At 37.2% G+C, this 25,579-nt stretch overlaps 2 protein-coding genes across 2 annotated transcripts in view; one reads left to right on the top strand and one right to left on the bottom strand.

Annotated features, from left to right (window-relative positions):
• Positions 1-10,454, top strand: part of GALNT5 (polypeptide N-acetylgalactosaminyltransferase 5) — a 41,556-nt gene extending 31,102 nt beyond the window's left edge. The window contains exons 8-10 of the mRNA XM_036092216.2: positions 4,283-4,363; positions 7,161-7,322; positions 10,259-10,454. Of these exons, the coding sequence (XP_035948109.1) occupies positions 4,283-4,363; positions 7,161-7,322; positions 10,259-10,399 (384 nt within the window). The 3' untranslated portion in view covers positions 10,400-10,454. The remainder of the gene's footprint in view (positions 1-4,282; positions 4,364-7,160; positions 7,323-10,258) is intronic.
• Positions 10,455-17,248: 6,794 nt separating this feature from the next.
• On the bottom strand, positions 17,249-24,963 carry ERMN (ermin). Its single transcript, XM_036092215.2, has 3 exons — positions 24,455-24,963; positions 23,706-23,798; positions 17,249-20,598 (listed from the first exon to the last, which is right to left on the bottom strand). Exons 1-3 carry the CDS (start codon positions 24,693-24,695, stop codon positions 20,081-20,083), a joined length of 852 nt encoding a protein of 283 aa, XP_035948108.1. The 5' UTR covers positions 24,696-24,963; the 3' UTR covers positions 17,249-20,080.
• Positions 24,964-25,579: the final 616 nt, after the last annotated feature.

The following is a 25,579-nucleotide window of genomic DNA, read 5'->3' on the forward strand; positions in this document are numbered from 1 at the left end:
TAAAAGGAGGTTATTGAGTAAGGTTAAGCAATGGGACAACATGATTTAATTAGATTTTTACAGATTTCAAACACAGGTTGAAAATAAAAGAAATCATCAAATGATGACAGAAAATTCCAGGGCACAATGTGATGTACCAAAAGGGAAGAAACCAAGCTAAACAGGTTGGATGGAGTACAAAGCTAAGAACTAAAGCAAGAAAGCAGAGAACCTGGACGAAAGCCATTTCAAACCCATTCTGGGGGTGGGGCTTAATTTGAAGAGGATGGCAAGACATGAGGATATTTACCATAGAATAGGTTTAGAAGTGATTAGTCAAGCCTTGACCTAGAGCTCTTCCCCAGTCATGCATATTTTTAATCTGTTTTATTGTTTTCTCATTTATTTTTTATTTATAAATATTCCTGGCATTATTTCATTTTCTTTAAGAATTTTCTTTTTCTTCATGAAAGAGGTCCTCAGAGTTGACCATCAGTAAGCCTGCTGTTCTAGGCCATGTTTGTTCAGTTCTCCCTAGGAAGTGAATTGCACAAACCAATCACTCTCCGCCTGTGAAATTTCCTGATGACAAGGACTTAGTAGAGCCATTCTCCCCAACCGTATAAGGGAGATTCTGGAAGAGTATGAAAGAAAGGAAACGTAAAAATTCAACTGACAGACTAGTATATGTCACCTGTTTGTACGTAACATAATATAGTATAAAATTGTTGTTTTTATAGGTCAAAATAGAATAGCAGCTCTTTCTGGTAGTTCTCAACCTGGTGTTTTTTTTCTAGGTAACTCTTTAGGAAGAATACCCCAGATTTATACACTGTTCAAATAATGTGTCTGTAAAATAAACTTATATATATATATATTTTAATTCTAACTCCTGATTAAGAAAAAAAAGAAATTCTCAGCATAGTAATTTTTTTTCCTAACACAGGATCTCAGCAAGAGCATTACTGAACTTTAACCACCAGAGGGAACTAAAAAACTACCTTTTGCTTCCCCTGTGAGGTTAACTTGATACGCGTTCCCATGAAATTTCTGAAGAGCTCTCCTGCAACAGCCTTCTGCTGATGCCTGAGCTATAATATATTAAAATGCAGAAAATATTTTTAAATGATTTTTTAAATTCTATTTGTTGCTTTCCTTAGACAAATTATAATCAAGGTATCATTTGCTCCCTTCTTAAATAACCAGCAGGGAGCATTATTACCAGTTTTAAAAAAAGATCTTTTTCCAGACATTTCAGACTAAGATTAACGCGACCATTATTTCGGACAGACAGTTTTGAAAAGTCCCAAGAAAATAAACTCTACAACTTTTTGTTATTTGCTCCACATTTTCCCTTCTTTCAAACCTATTAGGATTTAATTTAAATCCAATGCAAGATTTTTTTGTTTCCTTTCCTTTTTTTATGAGAACATATCATATCTTTTTGAACCAAAAATATTTAATGAGTGAAAGAACCTCACTAATAATGTGTCTTTATATTGGATTAGATGCTTAGCAAATAGCGTGTAGCCCAATGTTTAGTAACTCTGTGATGAACTGTGGGGAACTCCACCTCCTAAATTGGAAAGTGAAATAATTCAAAATGGGTAATTTAAAATGTATAGACTGCCTGATTTTTAAAAAAAGATTGAAGTGGTTTACAATAAAAGCATAAATACAATTCCTTGAAACTAAAATGAGGATTCCATTTTTAAAACCATTCATAATGAGATAAAGAAAAACAACTCCTTAGGACTTCGTAAATCATTTCTATGTGAAGAAAAGCAGTTTCTCCAGAAATTTCTGATAGGGAGGAAGGAAAACAAATCTTCAGAGAAAGCGGGGGATCGGAAAGCAAGGGAAAGAAAAATTTTCTCCTTCCATCTAATGCTTTTCCATGCTTGGCAGAAGGGACTGTACAAAATAAATACAAAAACTCGGTTAAACCAGGAGTTCCCTACACTGCTCTGGGCAATGTTAGTTGTGCTGCCAGAAATAGGATCCCAGGGCCAAATGTATTTGGCAGACACTCCTGCTTCACTCCCTCTTATAGCAGAGAGCTAAACACTAACGTACTGGAGGTTCTGCGAGGTTCTGGAGCGGTACAACCTCTTTGGCTGTATTGAAGCCAGTTTTCCAAATGCGTGGGAAGACAGAATATTTTCTGAGTAATCCACAAATACAGAAGTTTATACTTATCTCTGTTAAAATCCAGAGAGCCATTGGAGCACATTTCCTTTCTTTAATCTCCGGGATTATCCTTCTTTCGTGCATTTCTATTAAATCGTTTCTCTAAAGTTGATCCTTCTGTGCGTCCTGACTGCTCCATTTCCTAATGATGGATTGTCTCCTCCCATATTTGTCACTCTACATTGTGAATAGAGTTTTCTTTGAAGATTTCTGATGGAAATTCTGTCCTTCTAGAGTTGTTTGACATGCCAGCCACCCCAGAAGTAACCAACCTGGTACTATTTTTTTTCTAAGATTTTATTTATTTATTTATTTGAGAGAAGGCACGAGTGAGGTGGGAGTGGGGTGAGGGGGGCAGAAGGAGAGGGAGAGGGAGAAGCAGACTCCCTGCTGAGCATGAGCCCTTTGCTGTGGGGCTTGGAATTGAGCAGATGTGGGGCTGGATCCCAGGACCCTGGGATCATGACCTGAGTCAAAGGCAGGCGCTTAACCAACTGAGCCACCCAGGCGCCCTCAACCTGGTACTATTTTTATGTCTGTCAAAGTTCCTATCCAGGGGCGCCTGGGTGGCTCAGTCAGCTAAGCGGCTGCCTTCGGCTCAGGTCATGATCCCAGGGTCCTGGGATCGAGCCCCGCATCGGGCTCCCTGCTCGGCGGGAAGCCTGCTTCTCCCTCTCCCACTCCCCCTGCTTGTGTTCCCTCTCTCGCTGTCTCTCTCTATGTGTCAAATAAATAAATAAAAATCTTAAAAAAAAAATATAAAAAAAAAAATAAAAAAAAAAATAAAAAAAAAAGTTCCTATCCAATGGAAGTAGTATAAACTTGCATCTCAAACCCAAATGAAGGTCCATGTAAGGTTCAGATTCCCAAGGGAGACTCTAGTTTCCCTGTTGTCTCCCTGTGCCACGTACGGGGTAATTGTTTTTCCTGGGACACTGTTCTGCTGACGGTCTAATTCTTTAGTCGTCCATCTTTATGTGGAAGACTGCAGTTCCAACTCTCTCGCTCACTCATAGTTTTTCTCCTGTCCTCACAATCTTGGTCCCTTGCCTACCAGTATTTGCAATTTTCCCGCTTGCTAAAGGGCTTTGTTTTGTTTCATTTTCTGGTCCCTGAAGATGCCCCTGACTTTCTTGCAAGCTAAGCTATGCATGTAAAAGTGAGCACCCTGTTATGAAGGCTTACAGCTCTGAGCTACACAGCTGTATCTTACAATACCCCAGAGTTAGAGCTCTGTGTTGGGTACCACAGAGCAGGATGGGGCATAAATAGTGACCTTGCCAACAAAGACTTCACCACCTCCCAGCTCAGAAGGCTTTCCTGAGTGTAGACTTGACTCTACACAGCTCTTCTAGAAATCTAAGAAGTCTAAATTGCACTATTAACTCACCAGCTCGTTAGCCTTGCCCAAGGTGTCAAAGGGGGCAAGGGAATCAACATTTTTCTGCATTAAATGGTGACTTATAGAAAGCTGCCTCCATATTTGACCCTGCAAATCCATTAAAAACCTGGGGGCCTGCCAGATAGTGCCTTTAAGTTTGGCTCTGTATTAGCTTTCATGACTTTCCTGTAATGAATTGTAGCTTGCCTGAGTCATTAGGAAGATTCTGACAGAGAATCAGCTGGAATCTGCTGTTCTTTGAAGGACTCAATTTATCTATGATTCAGTGCCTAAGCAGTGAAATAGCTTGAAGGGGTCAGCCAGGGAACAGAGCCTGTAACTGTTGGTTTGATTAAATTGCAAGTCTATGCATTGACTTTTAATGTATGCATCAGAAAAACTTGAGACAAGAAAATAACTACTTTTCATGCTACCTTTTGCTCATTTCCTATTCAGCATTCCAGGCAAGGGTTAATTAAAAGCTTCTGTTTGTTGGCTCTGTGGCTGAATCATAGGCCTAAATTGACAGATTGAAGCTGTACTTTAGCAAGATTACATTATGTCTCTGTTAGAGATAGCAACCAATAAAATCATATAGTGCTAAGTAATGCTAAGCTATCAACTTAACTATCTTTTAACCTTATTATAGTTTTATAGTCTGTGCTTTCTGAATGTCTTGTTCTACTTTAAAATATTTTTTTCTTAATGCATATTTTATATTTTGTTCCCTAGCTTATTAATGTGGCCTTGGGCAAATGCATTTCCATTGAAAACACCATAGCCACTTTGGAAGACTGTGATGCGAGCAGCAAGGTACGCCGGGCTGGGTTTCCTCCCTCATCATAGACACGGTTGATAGATTGCGCAGGTGTACCTGATAAGTGCAGAGTATGGCACATTTACCACTCACTTGAAAACTTTATTTTTGCTGTACAAACAATAATTAATGTATAAATTTTTACATGATCATAAGGTTGGTGTTAAGACAGCCTGCCGCTAAATGTAAAGTTAGTGACCAAGGGAGTAAAACTATGAGTACTGAAGTCCACCTACCAGGGACCCAGTTCTGGCTCTGTCACTTTCAAGTGTGTTACCTTGGCAAATCCTTTAACCTTTAGGTAAATAGCAGTTATAACAGCACCTACCCCTAAATCAGGTTTGAGCATCAAATTATGTCATATAGATGAAGCATGTAGAACAATATTTAACACTCAGTGCTCCGCAGATGTTCATTGTTATAATAATAAAGACAAAAAATGTGAAAAAATAAAAAATTACATCTAAAGATAAAATAACAGAGGAAATAAAGGCAGAGCATATTTTTAAATAATCTAAGGGAGACATTTTATTCTGATTCAGTCCCCTCTCCCCCATTCTCCTACATATTGAGGGAGTAATGCAAATTACATAATCCATGATCCATGGTGGAAAACCCTTCAGCAAATCTCTGACAAACTCAGAGCACAATGGTTAGGGGAGGAAGGAGGGCCAGGGAGAACAGAGCAGGGACTCTGCAGAGCTGGAGGTGAGTTCTGAGTGATGGTACCTCCCTCTTCAGCGAATGTTCCCCACCAATTCTCATTCTGTGCAGATATTATTGGTTTCAATGACAAATAAAACTCATAAAAACATCAATCCATGAGTAAAACTCAGCGTCCTAAAGTTGTAGATCACTCTTTGGTAAAGAAATTTTGTGATGGAGAATCTAGGCTTCCCTCGGCTTACCTGTTTGCTTTGACTTAGAGATATTGCTGCTATTTCTGAGCACATCTCCTCTCTACCTCTTAATTCAAAGCTGAAAAGACATTTTTGTCCTCTGTTGCTATAATTCAGCTATGGATTGTAAACTTGAGGCTGAGGGAGCTCTTTCTTAATTAGGAAAGAAAGGAGGCAGAGGGACGAGAAAAGTGTCAAAAATCATTTGAAAGATACAACTCATATTAACAATTCAAAGAGGAAATAAAGTCATAAATTACAAAATAAAACTCCAAGTAGTCCAAATTATATGAAAGTAAAGTATTATTTCATTCAGCCCTTCAAGACTCATTCTTCTCGTGCTTTTCTGTGCCTGATTAACCAGTATTTTATCTGAAGACCCAAGTTGTGGTCTGGATAATCATTGAGTCTCTCAAGGGGATGCTGGGAGGCGAAAGTATGAATATGCAGCCCCTGCTTTCCACAAACCCCATCTCCCTTGCTGTCTTGTTACTCATTTTAAGCTTGTAGTTTGTCTGAATAATAAAAAGTAAAGGGACTTGGAGGGAGGTAACTTATTTTGGCAGAATTAGCGAAGCTTAATACCAAGGCAGTTTATAGCATTCATCCAAAAAAAGCTCAAAAGGAACAAAGCCCGAGGATTGAACCACCAAGCCTTATCCTTCACTTTACCTAAAAAGTCCCCTTAGCTATTAACCTTTCAACCAGCTGAGACGTTCCTTTTAAAGGTAATGTCTAGCTTCTCTTAGTAGCCACATAACTTCCTTATATTATGACATAAGACCATGCTTCTCAAATTTTAATGTGCACACAGATCACCTGGAAAGTTTGTTACAATACAGATTTCTGATTCAAGAGGTTCATGGTAGGCTGAGATTCAGGCTGTTCCAACGAGCTCCCAGGTGATGCTGATGTTGGTCCAGAGACTACCCTTTGAGTGGTGAGGTCTAACTCAATGACATACTTGATAATTTAAGTTAAATCTCAATTACATTACAAATTATTCACTAGGTAAAAGCATTTAGATAAATTTTACCAGCAGTCTATTTTTTTTTTTTTTTATGTTCACATTGGTGCAAAACAACAAACTTCCCACAGACCCACAGACTTAGAATAAATTGACCACGCAGGTAGGACTAGGGTGTAAATAACTGGATAAAATACTTATAAAAACCGAAAACATGGTTCCATTGCCTGATTTAGACATTGGCAACTCCCCAAAACTGGACTTCTCCAAGAGTAATTCTTACGAACTAGGGGATGCTAGTAGAGCAGAACCTGATGATTCTTTCTGCTATCAGCATAGAAAGATTTTTAACCTTTCTTACAATAGAAACGTTTTTTAGCCTTAAGAAAGATTTTTTTAACCTTTCCTACAATGCCTCTAGGAGTCTGGTAATCTAGATAGTCTTAAACAAAGAAGCATAATAATTTCCACCAAAGTAATTTAGGACTGTGATTTGGATCTCCTTATAGCCCTAATGGCTACGGATGGTTTGAATGTTCCACTACTTCAAGCATCAGGCTTGTCTGGGATTCAGAACACCTGAAATGACCTCTATTTGTAGACATATACTAACTGTACTCAGTAATTTTTATTACTGCAACTCACATTTATTGAGGGCTTGCTGTGTGCTAAACACTTAACAGTCATTACCTCAACTCTCTGAGATATACCCTATTGCTATCCAACTTAAAAATGATAAAAATGAAATTAGATATGGTAATAATATGCCCATGCTGTCAGAATTGAAAGTGGCAATACCAGGATTTGGGTACAAAACATGTGATCAAAGTGCCTATATCCTTAACCATTGCTAATGAAAGTGTTTGGCAAAGCCCCTACCTGTGTTTGCTGCCTGAAGTGACCTTCTCCTTGTTCATTTCCCGACAGCTTCAACAATTTAATTACACCTGGCTAAGACTTATTAAACATGGAGAATGGTGCTTAGCTCCCGTCCCTGATACGGGGGCTCTGAGGCTGCACCCTTGTGATAACAGAAACAAAGGGCTAAGATGGCTGCATAAATCAACATCAGTCTTTCATCCAGAACTGGTAAGCAAACTATGTGTACCTCTTCTTTATCGCAAATCCAACTTCCAATTAAATGGGACATAAAACTCTCATTGTCCGCGTCTTCAATCAGAAGCTTTCAATGTGTTTGTGGCAAAAGAGGCAGTGTTAATAGTTCATACAGAGAGATAAATGGATAGTTTTGCAAATTGTCAAGTCCTTTTTTTTCTTTCACAAAATTTATTTCAAATCTGTTATTTTAAATATAAGCCACCTGTTTCTTTGGTTATATGGCTATCAGCATCTTTGTTTCTATAAGCCATTTGCTTCAGTCAACTAACAATGCCAAAAATCATGCTTATAGGCTAGAACTTGTTCTCACTGGTTACCAGAGAAGCCCTTAGGGAGAGTATATGAGGAAACAAGAAGCAGTATGCTTCCTACAAGCTTTGCACTTTAGTATGACTCTGCTTTTCAGCATTCTGCCTCCTTTCCATAAAGGGAGACTTTTTCTCACACACACACCCCCTCGTTCCCAGAGACCTGGGCCTTAACAGGTGTTGGAGGCAGCTCCCTGCTGCTTGTAGGAGCTGACAGGGTGCTGCGTGCACCTGCTGACATCACATTCAGTGACATCACCCAGGTAGCTGGAAACCAGCCATGATGGGAGGATTTCTGCAAACCCATGCTCCTAATCCAGGGATGTTTTTCTAGAGATCCAGTTGTTAATATTTATCAGACCACACCTACTATATCCTATTTACTCTCAAAGTCCTGATAGGTTTTCCCAATTCTATTTTAACAAGATACAAAGTCGTAAGTTTTGGTGTAAGATCTTGGAGTGACAAAAATAATTTCAGGCCAACCTTTTTAAATTTTCTGTTATCTCACTAGCAAGTAATCACCAAATCCACAAAATGCATTGGGTATATGAAGACCATCATTTTGCTCAGGGTTGTCCCCAAAGTAAGCACTCCCCCCGCCCTTGAAATGCCTCCATTTCTTTTGATTTCACAACCAGTGAGTACTCCCTTCATGGCATTTTTCTTCCTACTTGGGGTCAAAATCAGGGCTTGAGCAACATAGTTCCCAATCTTCCTCTCTTTCAATCTTCTCTGTTATATTTCAATTTCTTCTGGGCATTTTTTTTTCTCTTTAGTGATAATGACTATTATTGAGTTATTAAGAAAAATTAGGAATTACTAGTGTACCAGTTACTAATTTTATGTTGCATAGTGTTGGAAAAATCCATAAACATCTATCAGATATTACCTTCTGCTTCCTTGACCTTATGCCAAAGAAAGCTGGAGGTGGGGCCAGGGGTGAGAAAGGATGAGAATGAGAACACATTTTTCATCTCCAGAAATGAATCTGTTACCAGAAAAAAAATTCACGCTATGAGAAAATATTTAGGAGTAAGCAACCCTTAAATCACATACGTCTTATTTATAAACTGCATTGGCCCCATTGAGAACTTAAGCCTTCATTAGCTGATTTTTATATAGGCTTAATTTTGGACCCTATAAATGGTAAGCCAATTTGTAAAGAGAGTAATTTAATTAAGATGGCAAAAATTCGATGTTTCCCGATCCTGTTTGTGCCTATGAATTTGTAGCATGTCACACTGCTGCCTTCTACCTTAAGTTGCCCTTTCCATGCTGCTAGATGTCATGGAGATTAATATGTTGACAATAGTATTCCTTATTTTTTCAGTATTTTGGTAATTTTCATACTAAACCTCCTGAGTCATCCAAGGCTTGTTAAGTCTTTAAAAAAGAATAGGAGAAAAAGACTGAATAACAGGAACATGCCTCTCCCTTTAGCATTAGGAATTGAGAGCTTCCTAGAAGGAAATAGGGTAACAGTGAGTTTGATCCTGAATACCAATGAGTTGTTAAAATTATACATTTCTAATCTGCATTTAAAAGATATTCTCTAGGCCAGCCCACCCCAAATGCTGTGGATTATAGATACCTAAGAGGAAATTGTTTCATAGGTAGCTCCTAGATACTGTGACATGGAATGACCCTCCACCACTGGTCCCTTCATCAAGTGTCCTTAGGTTGGGGACGAGTTATTCAACTACCTCTTTACAATCCACTGGCAGAATGTTGTAGATAATCCAGAATGATTTTGCTCAAGGCCAACTCTTTTACAAAACCTTGAGCATACTCAAACATTATATTTCCAAAGCCCTACAAGGATGACAATGGTTTTGTAGGAACATCTTTAAAATAAACTATTATGAAGTCACCCCTATTTGGTATATTTTTTTAAATATTTCAAAACAATATACATATAATTAAGATTATCTTTGTCATAGTCATGGAAAAATTGAGAGGATTAATAGGTGAAAAAAATTATAAAGCCATGAGCAAGCTATTATTTCTAGGATATTCAGTAAATATTAACCAATAATAGAACTCCTCTGAAATACCTTTGACTTTTTTCTAATTACATCTGGATTTTCTGGACATCGGGCATTATGTACTATCAGATATTATGGTGGGTAGCTTATAAATAAATATACATCATTTCTAGCACTTTGTATTCCAAGTTTGCATTCTAAGGTATGAACTTAATTAAAAAATTAACTGACTCACTTTTTGTGATGGCTGTTTTTTCATGATCACCATCAATTAGAAAGCCATCATCCATCAAATATAGTAAATGCCATATGGAATAATTTCCTCTAAACAATATAGTTATCAGACCCATCATCAGAAAATAAATTCCTCCCTGAAGAAGCTGTAAAAGTCTTAAAAGCCTTGTAGCTTTAAGAAGAGAGAAGTTAGTTTGAGATGGAGACAAATTTAATATAGTCCAAAGGCTGTGTTCACATTGTTAGTTTAGTTCAGAAGAATTCCTAAGGAATCAAAAATATAATTATCTTTTTTTTTTTTACTAGTTTTCATTTCTTTATATTTCGGTTGTCAAATTCACTCTGTGGCTCATTCTGAGATCCCCTTTCTTTCCAGGTGAATCACATTGTTTTTGGGAACTATCATCAGTTGTTATGCTTAGAAGGAAATGTTTCTCAGAAGATCCTGAAAGTCTCTGCTTGTGACCCAGAAAAGCAATACCAAAAGTGGAAATTTGAAAAATATTATGAAGACTAAAGAACAACTAATACTTTTATCTAGTAAACCCATCAAACACTGTGAAAATGACAGTGGATGTGGTGACTGTATTTCTCCATGGTAGTTTACATTTTCAAAATTAAGAGCATTTGAATAGGAGATTTAAAAACCCACAATATTTGAGAAACCAAAAGTGAGCTCAGGGAAACAACCTACCGTTGAACTGGAGTCCATCTTCAGCTCTAGGTGGCCTTTTGAATTGCATGCTTCCTGCCCTGTGCTGGATGGACCTCAGCCTGCCAACTTCCCCATGCAATCAAACAGGTAACAGGAAATACAGGAAATGAAGCCAAAAGTACTTGAGGAAGTACAATGATATTCATGATGACTGAGTTTGATAATAACCAGCTCTTTTGGCCCACAACTAGGTATAATCTATGAGAACCTATTCTTTTATTTGCTTTTTTTTTTTTTTAATTCAAAAAATTACTTGAGTTCCTATAGCAAAAAGGCCTCAGAAACACACAGCTGTCATCTTGGTGAAGTCCCTCCCAGCTACATGCCTGTTCATCTAACAGTATCGTATCATACTCCTCAATGATAAGACTTTGATCTAGATGACTACATAATGGTTTTTTGGTTTTTGTTGGTTTTTTCCCCCCCAGTCTGAGTCAGTGGAAAAAAACTTTAAGTGAGGAAGTCAAATGCTTATTCAGTTCTAGATATAGACATTGTTTCAATTCATTTTGTGCCAAAAGAAGAGTCGTGCTGGTAACTTCCTAGACTTAAGTGGATATTAAAAAAGAAAAAAAAAAGGCAAAGAAAAAGAGGCTGGGTCACAATGCACTGTAGTTACCAAAAATACACTAAAAATACACTTAATAACACTGTAATGTAAGACCAAATAAGAGGAGCTGAAACAAAGCAGCAATAGAGCACTGAAAAATATTAAAGATTTATATAAAATATGACTTTAGATTTAACAGCATTCACCGGGATGAAGTAAGCTACAAGTAAGCTCTAAAAGATTTCAAAGTAGAAGTAAAATGAAGTAAATATAATGAAAGGGGAAGAGAAAGAGGTAAGCAACCCTCTGGAAGAGAGTTAAGAAAAAAATTGACCTAGACAGGGCCAGAAAAGAAAAGGAATCTGGTACCTCTGTGAGGTGGGGGTGGGAGATAAGGCCGTGGATGTGGGCCTACTGATTACACTGATAAATTTGGGGAAAAGTCCCATAGTTCTTCAATCCATACTGAATTCCTAACCTTACGTATGTCAGTATTTAGGCATACCAGAAGAGATTCTAGAAATCCTAACAGCCTTTGTATTGATTTTTGGTAAGAAAATTGATGTCCAGAAAACATATTACCTGTCTAAGAGTCCCACACCAGTTAGTGAGAGATGAGGATTCAAATTTGGATCTCCGGAGACAGGGCTCAATGCACTGCCCCAGGCCGCTGACCTAAACAAATCTGTTTCACAATATTCTTAAGAAAGAGAGGCATAAACCTTTTTGCTGGCATTGGGTCTCTGGAGGAAAACCATGGTATATGCTTGTTAATATAAAAACAAAGCTTTGTTCAATTGAGCTGATGGTTAAACTGGGCATCTTTAGTTCTGACTTCCTATTTAAAATTTAATTTTATCTCCCAATTAATTGCACAAAAGCAGAGCTATAGCTATGACTCAGAAGGGAAACAATTCTGCCTATTTGCATCGTATTTAAGATGTTTTATTCAGATAATTGACATTGCAGATGAGATAAGAGAATGACTAGAAAATGAGATAATTCTTTTCAAAACAGAGCCATATGGGGGATAAAACACAAGTCAGTTGCCAAAGGACTAACTGAGTTGCTGACCAAACTGAATATGCTGAGTGCCTCATGCAATTCTTTGTGTAACTGCAAAAATGTTGAAAGGTTTTCTTGCCCCCAGTCTGAAGACTCTTTTTATTCGAAAACAGTTTCCACAAAACACATCAAGTCTATTCAGAAAAAGACAATTATGGTTTGGAAACACTTACCTTTGGACATATGAGTGAAAGCAATTTGAATGTTTTTCACAAAAATCTTCTACAGTCTGTTCAGTGTATGCTCTTCCTGACTTCACCTTGACATAATACAAAGCTATACTGGAATCTATATTGTCAATATAGCAAAGGATTGTTTTCATACATGACATATTTGTTCTTGGAAAGAATTTTAAAAAGAGCTTTTACCATGTATTTACTCAACTACTCTAAGATGCAAGGAACTAATCATTAATTGGAAATCTTATAGGCCTAAACTTCAGAGTATTGACTAATTGTGAAATCTACCAACACTTTGTATTTTTATTTTTTTAATTACCTCCTTTTTTATTTTTTATTTTTATTTTTTTATGTTTTTTTATTATGTTATGTTAATCACTATATATTACATCATTAGTTTTTGATGTAGTATTCCATGATTCATTGTTTGCGTATAACACCCAGTGCTCCATGCAGAACGTGCCCTTTTTAATACCCATCACCAGGCTAACCCATCCCCCCACCCCCCCAATGAAACTGGACCATTTCCTTACACCACACACAAAAATAGACTCAAAATGGTTGAAAGACCTCAATGTGAGACAGGAGTCCATCAAAATCCTGAAGGAGAACACAGGCAGCAACCTCTTCGACCTCAGCCGCAGCAACTTCTTCCTAGAAACATCGCCAAAGGCAAGGGAAGCAAGGGCAAAAATGAACTATTGGGACTTCATCAAGATTAAAAGCTTTTGCACAGCAAAAGAAACAGTCAATAAAACCAAAAGACAACTGACAGAATGGGAGAAGATATTTGCAAATGACATATCAGATAAAGGGCTAGTATCCAAAACCTATAAAGAACTTATGAAACTCAACACCCAAAGAACAAATGATCCAATCAAGAAATGGGCAGAAGACATGAACAGACATTTCTGCAAAGAAGACATCCAAATGGCCAACAGACACATGAAAAAGTGCTCAACATCGCTCGGCATCAGGGAAATCCAAATCAAAACCTCAATGAGATACCACCCCACACCAGTCAGAATGGCTAAAATTAACAAGTCAGGAAACGACAGATGTTGGTGAGGATGTGGAGAAAGGGGCACCCTCCTCCACTGTTGGTGGGAATGCCAGCTCGTGCAGCCACTATCAACACTTTCTAAAGCATTACCCCTCTATATTTTGTTTTCAGAAGACTGTAATAAATGTGTAAATGCTACTAGGCCTCTGGCACTTCTAGTGAGAAACCCCTGAGTGGGACACATTAGGGCCCTATTCAACTCTAAATTCTTCAGTAGGAGGCTATGTTATGGGGAGACTTCAGAGTTTTCCTTGGGTTGGCTTGAGTCATTGCCTTTTCTTAGAGAAGTGTCTATACATTTTGTTACTTTAAACACAAGTATAGTTTTGATATTTTACATGACTTATTTGATCAAAAACTAACTTACCAGACCATCTGAGTGCTTCTGAACCTCTTGGTTTGCACAGTTCCTTTCTCTTTTTCAACAGTTACCCAGAGCTTCTCCCTGAAGGATGACACAGCTGTTGTTGGTACAACCATGTTTTATCACCAGCATCAAATTTGCTCAATTCCGCTTGCTGACATTCAATCAGCTGTCATTCACAGGGCCAAAACCCACCATATGCCATAATCATAATGTATTGTTAGTTTTCCCCAACTAATTTGGAAAATTCTCTTAGATATGAAAACACCTTGCTCATAGTATTGCCTTAGGGATTGTAGAGGAGCAAAGATACCAGTCATAGTGTATCGGAATTCAAATTCTCCAGTCAACCTTGGATTTATGAATGGTTTAGGATGATTCTCAAGGGCTTCTCATGCAAGAGAGTGGGGCTGAGGCTGGCCAGATAGTACCATCTTTATTTGTTTTAACAACTTTAACTTCCATGTTCAAACACGGAAAAGAAATTACGCCTCACATGAGGATCCCAGTATCTTTGATACAAACAAGGAATTTACAGGGAATAAAGGGAAGACAGATGAGAACTGATTATCTTTGAGTACCGACCATGTGCTAGGCACCGACCGTACCCCATCTCACTGTTGTACACAGCTCAGTGAATTAGGTCTTACTCTCCTCATTATATGACGGCTGAGAGGTATTATCTAAGATCATCCCACTAGTAAGAGATTAAAATCTGGTTTCCATTCTATCTGGCTGGAAAAAAAGAAGAAGAGGAAGAAAAGAGTCTCTTTGACGGCAACATGTTGCTATGATTTGTTTTTTTTTCTTTAAGCAGGGCAGTCAACTTGGGTGGGCTCAATTAAAATCCCTTCATTGTGAAGTCAAACGTCTTACATCTCCCTTGGCTGTGATATAGAAGCTGCACCTTTTCTTTTAACTGAAATGTAGGCTTAAGGTTAGCTATCCCCACCTGCTTTGCAGTTGTCTATCTCCTTGACTTCATGAAGGACATATTCTTTTCCACTTCCTATAATAAATATGAGAAGGAGAAGCAGACATAGAGAAATTGCTTCCCTGTAAATAACACTGCCAACTCTTTCTTCCCCCAACCATTAATCAAAGCTGACAGATTGCCCAATTTCAACAGAGATGGGAAGTAAAACATTGAAGAGTCTTTTAATTTAAAATAAAAACTAAAGCCTGTAACTTTTACTTCATTGTGTGGATGGTCACCATAGTGCTTTTACAACTTTTGTGTAGGTTATTCAAAAATTGCTATGAGCCATGTGCCTTGAAATGAAGAAAGGAACACTAACCAAAGCTAATATACAAAATATTTATTTTTGGCAAATAGCCATTCCATGAAAAAGTTTGAGTACGCTATGTAAAGTATTAAATACTCCTGATGAGGTTTAATGGATGGTATTTCAGGTAGGTGTTGGCACCTAACAGAAAGGAAAAAAAAATCCCATCACAATAAGCAGATTCAATGCCTCTGTTTTCAACCTAATAGGTCAACTAGTAGTTACCATTCCAATAGGGTCTCTTTGCAAGTTTATGTGAATCATTGCTTTGCAAAAACATACAGGAAAGTTCTCATTTTTCAACAAATAGATCAACTTCTAATATGGAGAGTTTCTGATGATGACAGTTGCCATTAAATAAGTAACAAATAATATGTTTGAAAACAGGGGCTTTCTATTTTATTATTGATTGATTGGTATTTACCAGTTCATTTACCAGAAGACATGAACAGACATTTCTTCAAAGAAGACATCCAAATGGCCAACAGACACATGAAAAAGTGCTCAACATCGCTCGGCATCAGGGAAATCCAAATCCAAAGATTTGGATCCAAAGATCCATAAATATCTATATAAATAAAACCTTTATATTAGATATAAAAACTAATTTTTTGAGGACCTAGATTATCTTTACTTGACCAAAAACATATCGATCTTTGTAAATATATATGTATACATACATATATATCCATATAGATAAATATGTGTATATATTCATATGTGTGTGTGTGTGTATATATATATATATATATATGAGTCTCTATATTGTGCTTTGAAGTGGGAGAAAATAAGACCAAGAATTCCTGCTTATAAATATAAAGAAAACTATGAATGTTTGTGGATATTTTTAATTCTTTTAAGTGCACAACTTTGCATCTGGCCTTCTGGACAAAAGTATCTCCAGTGGACTTTCACTCTGGGTATCATTTTCCATACCTGAAGGGAGTAGCCAAATTCTAAATTATCAAGATGCTTGTCATTCATTTTGGATTATGCACATGCCTTAATTCTCCTCCTTCAAACAACTGCCCAGATGTTGCTAGTTTTACACATATTAGCTATCAGAGGTGGACAGAAAAATAAGAGAAGGCAAAGGTCAAATTAGTGAATTTTCTTATTGATTACCTAAAAACTTCTGTTAATGGGAGAATGAGATTGAAACAATGGAATATAAAGGAATTTGGAGTTAATTTGAACATTTTGAAGTGCCCAATTTTTCAGCCTCTACTAACTGAAGTTATTATAAAGAAGGAATCAAATATGTAATTTTAAGTCACTAACTAAAAATTCAGATTACTTTCCAAATTCATTTCCAAAACTCTCCCACACTGTCAGGTGATTACCAGGTACTGTCCTTTGATTTTGTAGTTTGCCTTGTATCTGTTGGGTGATTTCTGCTGTTGATTACTCCCCATGTCACTGTGTTTATGTTGACTGTATAGCTTAGTCACCTCATGTTCCTCATGAGCTGTATACACATTTTGGTATTCATATTTATTTTGTTACTGTCTGATATTTTAATATTGGCAAATGTTTGCTATAACTTCTGATATTACTTTTTATAGCCCTCTTGTTTTTATAGAGCAATGAAAGTTAAGCCTTTAAAAGTAGTTGCCTTTCTCATATGGTCAAACATATTTCTTCTTTATGATACTCTGGTGCTTCATCTTTTTCCATAATTCTCTATTATTACTTATTTTAAATGCTTTTCCTATCACTTTGAAAAATTAGATGTCCGTTCTTCATTTGAAAATGTGCCAAAAGTACTACCCCATGTAAATATGTGAAACAATTACTATAAAAGTGTCAGCATGGTTTAAATGTATTACCTTGATGGCTATAAAGATATATATATGTTTTTCAAGTTGTTGGAGTTAAAGTGTATCTAAAACAAGAGCTCAGTTCCTATAAAAATAATACAAATTTTTCATGAACATTACATACCAACCTACCAGAAATTCTTTTTGCAATTGTGTACACAATCATTTTAAGACCTTTTTGAAATAGTGCTTTTTGAATTTAAATAAGGTGTTCTCTTGATTTCTAAAGCAGCATTTCTTAATGGTCTTTAACAGCTGCTGATATGCAAGGGTTCTTCCTAAATTTTAAAGGGCAGCGAAAGAAAATAAATTCTAGACACCAAAAACCAGGACACAAACTTTTATTGAGAGCAAGTCAGACACAGCAGTTCTTTATTTAAATTGTAGACAGATGATAGATAGAGTCTGACATATTCCATGTCTTCCAGTGTGGCATTATATGAAAGGTAAATTTTATATTGACAAATAAATAGAGATTTTATTAATTCCTGTTCATCCCAAAACTAAGAAAAATTAAAAGTCATGTAACAAATAGCAACATTCTGGGGCACCTGGTGGCTCAGTCGTTAAGCGTCTGCCTTCGGCTCAGGTCATGATCCCAGGGTCCTGGGATCGAGCGCCGCATCGGGCTCCCTGCTCCGCGGGAAGCCTGCTTCTCCCTCTCCCACTCCCCCTGCTTGTGTTCCCTCTCTCGCTGTGTCTCTCTCTGTCAAATAAATAAATAAAATTAAAAAAAAAAAAGAAATAGCAACATTCTCACAAGAAATCAATTCTCCCTCCTAACAGGTACCAGAGTCCTTCTTCCATCCACCCCTGAACCTTGAATCACAAAAGCAGTAAATCTTCCAGTATAGTTACCAATTTGTGTTCTACCTTGTCTTGTAAGAGTGTCTAGTATGTTAAATATCCCTCATGAAATCAGAACCATACCCTTGCCTTTCCTAGGTTATAAAGAATCAAATAGTCACCTAACCCCATCAATGTTACTTATGATCACTTAACTCTGTGGCCTTAGTGTAAGATGGCAGCACAGGGCAATGGGCATTAATGTCAAAGAGCAGTTTCTGTGCTCTTTTGTAGCTACACTGCCTCATCCATAAGCACTAAGCATTTTCTCATTGAACATACCCTGACAAAGTCTTTGTTGACAAAATCTTTCATGTTTGTTTAATTATATGGTAAGAGCACAAAGCTAAAAAGGCCAGGGTTACTATGTGTTGGATCCCCATAAGATCCAGTTGCTTGGCCATGTCGCACCATAGACCACTCAGCTCACTCAAATTCCACAGGAATTCTACACTTCTGCTGGAACAATTAGAAATAAAGGTTCTGTTGATGGTAGGTTAACAATATGCTCCTATTCCATGATGGATAATAAAAGACCGTGCATTGAAGCTAAGTAGAAAATTGTAGGGGTCATCAGTAATCCAGGAAAGAAAATAGGTTGTCCAGGTGGAACAATTTAGAGGATCTACATAAATAGGAAATTGTCCGAGTGCACCAATCTTTTACCTAAATTTACCAATAAACACCTGATTTCCCTGACTTTCTTCTGAAAACTTGCATTATCAAGAAGGAAATCTCTAGGTTCTACAGAGGAAGAGCGACAGACTTTTACATGATCAGGTTGCAAAATATCTGTTTGAAAGGATAAAAGAAGCTCTTCAATCCTGAATTCAAAATTGAGTCTTGTAAACAGTAAATAATAGTATATGATACCATGGAACTATATTGTGTGACCAGGGAGAATTAAATAAATTTCCATTAGAATGTGTGGGATTTGTTACACATAAATAAGCAATAATCTAAGAAGGCCTAACCCGGGTATTTTCACAAAGTGAAAAAGAAATAAACAAAGGGTTGAATAGTACAATGAAGACTGTATTACATTCAGACAATAAGGAATTGTCTTTTTATTTGCAGGGCCAAAAATATCTTTATCTGTGGTGACAGAAAGTTCAGGGTGATATATATGGAAGCCTGAAATGAAAAATTAAGAAACTATCTAAGAATATAAATATAGATTCTCCCTTTTCATAAATATTCAATACATTATTTGACACACTGGCTTGAGTGAAGCTCCATAGACACAATTTTAAGCATCTTGATTTGGGCTGAGGTCCAGTAAATTACATATTCCCAGCAACTATCAGAGCTTTCTCACTAAAAATACATGCTCACACTCTACTTTGAAAATATCCTAAGATAATTATTTCCATTATCATAGTAACTAGTACAGTTATGACTAGAGTTGTCTTGGGTTTCTAAGGAAAGAAAATTATTCTGAGATACTGTTAATAAGAGAAAGTGTGGTAATAGAGAGGGGTATTTTCTTAAAATTGTGCTAAAGCTGTCATTTTCACTTTTAATGACTTTAACTGTGCGAGACAAGATTTTATTTTCAGTTACAGAAATAAACTATCTGACTCCTTAGTCTATTGCCCACCAATTTTCTAGCCCCTCCCTGTAACAGCCTCACAGTGGGTTTTATTCATCTTGAGTGCATAAAGCCAACATTTCGTCAGAATTTTCCTGACTGACAATTGCTTGGCCCCTCTAGTGAGAAAATTCAGGGAATGGTAACACCTAGGAAGAAAGCCTATGCAGACTTTTCACCCTAGAGGCTAAAGAAAACCACTTAAAATCTTATTCGAAGATAATAGAAAAGGCAAAACGTTTTGGACAGCTTATTGCCAGTGTCTATAAAAACATGTTTAAAAGAAAGAGAAGTTTAATACCAGACTTTCTAGCACCCTCAGTGTGCAGGAAGAAAGACACCAAAAGAGATACAGGTCATTTCTCATAGTCCTCTTTCATCTGATGACTGTCTTTCTCAGTGTTGCTACTTTTAAAGCCAACTCATGCCAGATTCTCCAGGGGTGCTTGCTGTTTGCTGTTTAGTGCTTATCACACAAGTCTGTATTAGTGAAATTTTAAAAAGCAAATGCCCACAAATGAATCTAAAGCTTTTTGACTTGAGGTTACCAGACTGAATTTTGTCTAGGATTATTTCCATATTATTCTACAGTGAAACAGAGATTAAGCTTTCACATCTTTAAAGAGGATGACTCAAATAAGACAGGCAAAGATGCATCTCAGGAAAATAGAATTAGCTTTTGCTTTAGTGGGCAGGAGAATTTCTCAGTTCCATTTAGTTTATAAGTGCATCATAGACTCGAATTCATCAATTCTCTGCTTGGTGTTCCCCTTCCTGATTTTCCGATAGGATATTGTATTGTATCTTGAATAAGCATTTCTAGAGATATCGCTCTTCTTCTCGAAGGTTGGCTGCTCTTCAGGTGTCACAGGTTGGGAACTGGGGCTGCTCAGTGGGGAGTCCTCGTTTGCATCAACTTCCTCTTTTAATTGAGAACCCTCTTCATTTTTTTTCTTAAATTCTATTACTCGAACTTCATCTTCATCATCATTGCAATCATCGTCATCGTTATTAATTTCTTCATCCCAAACCTCTTGCTCCTCCTCATGTTTAGAATGCAACACATCAACTTGGCTAGGTTTCCGAAATCCCAACCATTCCATTTCAGTTGCCTGGTGAGCTTTGTTCTTCCCATCCTCCTCTTCCTTCTCTTCTAGAGGTTGTTCAGCAATCCTTTCCTTTTGTCTGCTTATTTCCTGGCTACTGATGCTCAAAGGAATCTTCTCCCATTGATGTCCTGTAGCAAAATCAATTGGTAATTGAAATACCCAGCTCTTATTCTTTAAATTATGTTTCTGGATAATCATTTCCCCACACGTGCTTTATAGGATATTATTCTGTGGGTTAATAATATGTTTTACACAATAAAATGGGTTGTACTATCAGATTAGTTTGGAAAATACTGCATTAAACACAGTTAAGTAAGCTTCAGAATTTATGCGAGTCTTTAAAATGCCAATGAACATTGTGAATCTCTAAGAAGTCAACAACTCAACTTCATTTGACCATGAAACATTTTTTTGTTGTGACTGTTGTATCTAGTGAGACTGGTGTTCCTGAGACAGACTTTTAAAATCCTGTCTAGCCTGTAGTGACTGGAAATGTGAACATAGAAAATAAAATATTTGGACCTATCTCTTATACACACACATACACACACACAGATTCCCCAAGGAAAATTAGAAAAATATCTCACAGGAGAAAAAAGGCTTTCTTCCAGTAGTAAAAACAATGACTTCCCACATCTGGGCATGCTCAGAATAGCACATTCAGTATTTGCCACCATGCTTCTCAGAGTTGTGCTAAAGTTCCTGCTGTGGAAGGAGGAGCAGGGGGCCATGGATGGTCAGGAGTCATATGCTGGGCCAACAGTGACACCAAGCCCACCAAAGCACACACAATGTCATCTAAGATCTGCCATTGATTTCTAGAGAGCCAAGCTTTAAAAATCATGTTGTGGTCATCTCTATACAGTGCTAGATTAGCCTGTCATGCTAGACATATCCCTCATAGCAACTAATTAACTCAAGTTGTTTGGTACCATATAGTGACTTTTACAAGGCTTAATTCATGTCAAATTTCACTTTTCAAACAGATCACATCAGCATATCCTTAACAATATTTATTGAGCATGCTCAAAAGAATTAGAGCGGAGGTTGTTCTCTGGGCTTTCACCTCTAAAGGGACTTCTGTGAGAAGCTTCAGTCTATGCGTGACTTTAAAATACTGTCTAGATTGTGTGCTTTGTCAGGCTTCCGTTCACTCTTCCCTTTCAACACCATAAGAGTCTTTAAATAAAGTGAGAGGCAATGTTCCTCTTTGCCTTTCCCCGCCACAGCTCTCTACTTTCACTGAAAAATTTTTACAAGTCCATTACCAGTCAAGATTTTTCATGCTCTTTTCATTTTTTTGTTTTCCCAACTACAGGAATCAGATTGTAAACTTACAAAAAGAGATAGAAGTGAAGATGGATTATCATTCCTAACTGGTTGTACACAGTTCCTATCAGGTTGTTGGTGCCCAGTCAATGTTCTTTACATTATAAATAAATATACATTAGCATGTTTGCTACAATCTTAAGCTTTCTTTTATTGTCTTCTTTTCCATAAGAACCAAAGAAACTGATTTTTTGCTCACACCATGACTCAGGCATGGAGCTGTCATGCATGAAATTACTTCTTGAATTTTAATTATAGTTTTTCCTCAATATTTTTAGCATCTTGCTATTTTTCAACCCAGGAGTATTCTCTTTGGAGACTTTATAGCTGTTTGTCATTGTGAAAACTGAAGACACCAACATGTGCCTTACAGGAAAAACATATGTTCCACCAAACACAAAAGGATTCATTCAGGGAAAAATTCACCCTGACACCATCTACTTAAAAAATCCAGACTGCTTTGATTCTCTATTTGATTCTCTATAAAATGAAAGATCCTAGCAAACTGTTGTCTCCAGTGGACTTCCTGATCAGATATTTGAAAGGGTCTCGGGGCACCTGGGTGATGCAGTTTGTGAAGTGTCGGTCTCCTGGTTTCAGCTCAGGTCATGATCTTGGGGTCGTGAGATCGAGCCCCAAGTCAGGCTCCATGCTCAGCTCAGAGTCTGCTTGAGACTCTCTCCCCCTCTCCCTCTGCCCTTCTCCATTGCCTGTGTGCTCTCTCTCTCTCCCAAATAAATATATAAATTTAAAAAATTTTTTGAAAAGTTCTCTAGATGCACTGCCTGTGAGAACTTGCTACACTGGAAACAGAAAGATTAGGGCAGAGAAGTTATTTAGTTCATTTCATGGGGCTTAAAGCTTAAGTTTTATAAATTACCTGTGATAATGTAAAAGCTTAATAATGGTTGTTCTTTACTACATTTATTACAATAGTGGTTGTTCCACCACTACATAGGGACAGCAGATAGTCTGGGAGGTGTCCAAGCAAAGTGGACAAACCCAAGAAACTGCCAATTACATCCCTGTCTTCCTTGGCATCTACTATTTTATGTGATGTTCTAATATTTAAAAAATAATAATCTCTTCCATTTTTGCCTATTAAGGTCCTAACTAAGCTAAATTGCTCAAGGTCTAATGAACCGACTTCAATTTTGAGATAAGATGTTTATGGTTGCAAAAGAGGAAATGAGTGATCAATTAATATGTGTTTATCCTGCACTTGATTTAGAAATTGCTTCAATGTAGGTATCTTCTCAGAGGTAAAATCTAAAAGATTTTGTTCTTCTTAGTTTTTCTTTTGTTTTCTTTTGTTCTTCTTGAGTTTATTTGAAATATAAGTCACTTAAAAATCAATGTATTTTTTATTCTCTTATTTTCTGAAAGAACACAATTAAAATTAGCTTCATCACCTGGGAGATTTCTTTAACAAGAATTAGATAACCATTTTCTGCTTACATAGAGGCCTAGAACTTTTCTATAGATCAAATAAATTTATAATATTACTTTAAAATGTATGTCAATGGTAAGCTTTTAGGTAAAACATTCACATTTCACAAGGTGCCTGACAAAGATTTAGAGACACTAAATAAATCTTACAAAAGAATTGATTTAGTGGACTAACTTATTAAGAGACTGATAATCATTTTGTCAGGTGAGGGCATGCCAATCAGTTATACCAATTCATGCAGTCTCAGTCTTGATGCTTCTGGAATACTTTTTAAGGTGAAACCCACCGATAATCAGGACTACTCCCTTATCTGCCTATAGCAGCTTTGAGTTTTTGAAGGCATTGCCTGGATTGCTTTTTTGACATCACATTCACATTCACAAAACACCCCATGCAAAAACTCCCATCCATATTCAGTCACACAATGTCTGTGTACAAAACGGAAGTTCCTCTCACCTTCTCTGAATGTCATTTCATCAACACTTGTTTCTTGGAGAGAAAGATCTGTGATAGCCTTATGAACAAGAAAAAGATTCTCTTCTGGTTTTTCTGGGGGAAAAAACCCACAAGATTAATACTATAATATTTAAGCAGCTCAAGTTTAAATAAATTATCAACTTAGACTCTAGCTAGGTAGATCAATTTGATTTGCAATGTGATCATTAAAAGTAACTATTTCACTCTCCCAACTCATTTCTTATTGGTTCCTACTTATAAACATAAGGATAACCTCTCCTTTTCCATCTGTATGTTATAGAACCATGAATTCAGACATGTTCAGGTATATTTCAGAAAGAAAACTTGAAATGCTGAATTTCCTTTGCTTAAATAATAATGGGGCTGTCCATAATAATAATAAATAACAGTAGTTAACATTTAACCAACACTTAGTAATCCTCACAACAACACTACAAATGTCAGTACTTATATTTCTGTCTTCTGCTAACCGAGAAAGCTAAGGCTTCAGGGGGCTAGGGAAGTTGTCCAGGGTCATAAAGCTATCAAATAAATAAGCCTGGATTTGACCTGAGGCAGAGGTTTGGTCCTTAGCTATCCAGCCCCAGTAGAATAAGAGGCCACATTTGGGCAGGGACATGGGTGGGAGGATGGACAGCACATTCCCGTCATAACAGTTTATCAAAAGAATCACGAAGTGAGTTCACAAATTAAATCAAACAAATCAAAGAGAAAGGAAAATGCTTTACCTTTTAGAATCTTCTCATCAGTGGACCAGTTGACTACCATATTCCCTTGTAATTTTTCACTTTTCTCCTGATTTCCTTCTGTGGGTAAGTCTTCAAGATGGGGTTCTACCCTGTAGTATGGTGAGGTACCATCCACATCACTGGATCCCTCATTTGTTTTAGTGATTGGTTGTTGACCATTTTCAGGTGGTGTATCCCCGTTGCACTCAGCCTGACTGAGTGTCCCTGGAACATCTGTCATGATGTACAGTTGAGTCCGAGAACGCAGAGAGAGCTTTGGGGAAACTGAAGGAAAAGATCCTTGATAGATGCGTTCTCTCCCCTTCAAGTTCTATAGTTCCACCTCCTACTCTGAGAATACAAAGTATTTGCTTCAGTACACAATAACAAACTCTTTTGCTAAAGGTGTCCAGATAGAGCTTAGAACAAAAGCAATAGGATTTGTCAGATTTGCCACCAGCCCAGGAGCAAGCATCCAGCCAATCACCACCGTCTTTGTCGCTGGGCAGCCTCACTTGCTGAACTAATGGCAGCCTTTTGATTTACATAAACAAACAATCTGAGGCAATCAGGCTTTTGTGTTGGCATGTAGAGGGGGACTTTCAGCTTGTCAGTGCCCCCCTGGGAACAGAGATTTTTGTCCCTTTTCATAATGGCCCTTTGTCATTTTCCTTGTAACAGGAGCCACAATTGTTCCACAGCTTTAATCCAGAGAGAATGACCACCTTGAGGCATATTAGTTCTGTGTAACCAGCTTAACATTTCCAAACAGATTTTGTTCAAGTAAAACCTCAGCTATTTTGTAGGGATAATGGCATCGTTTCTTATTCATTAAAGAATAAAAACAGCTTATCAAAAACCTGTAAATAGGACAACTTTATTGTAAGTGGTTCTGACAGCAGATTCCATGGTGTGTTTCAGGAGCCCAGAGGAAAGACCTAAGAAATAACAAACAAAAAAATTCTACCATCTTGCTAATACCAAAAATTTTACATTTTAGAATAATTCATTTGGTCCGTAGCTTCTTATCCTCTAGTTTATTTATGTTTATTGAAGCCCGTACTATCTTTTAAACCCTTAATATAATTTCCTCCATGGAGTTTTCCCTTTCCCCATCAGATTTAT

Source organism: Halichoerus grypus, chromosome 4 (genome assembly GCF_964656455.1).
Source record: "Halichoerus grypus chromosome 4, mHalGry1.hap1.1, whole genome shotgun sequence".
NCBI lineage: Eukaryota > Metazoa > Chordata > Mammalia > Carnivora > Phocidae > Halichoerus > Halichoerus grypus.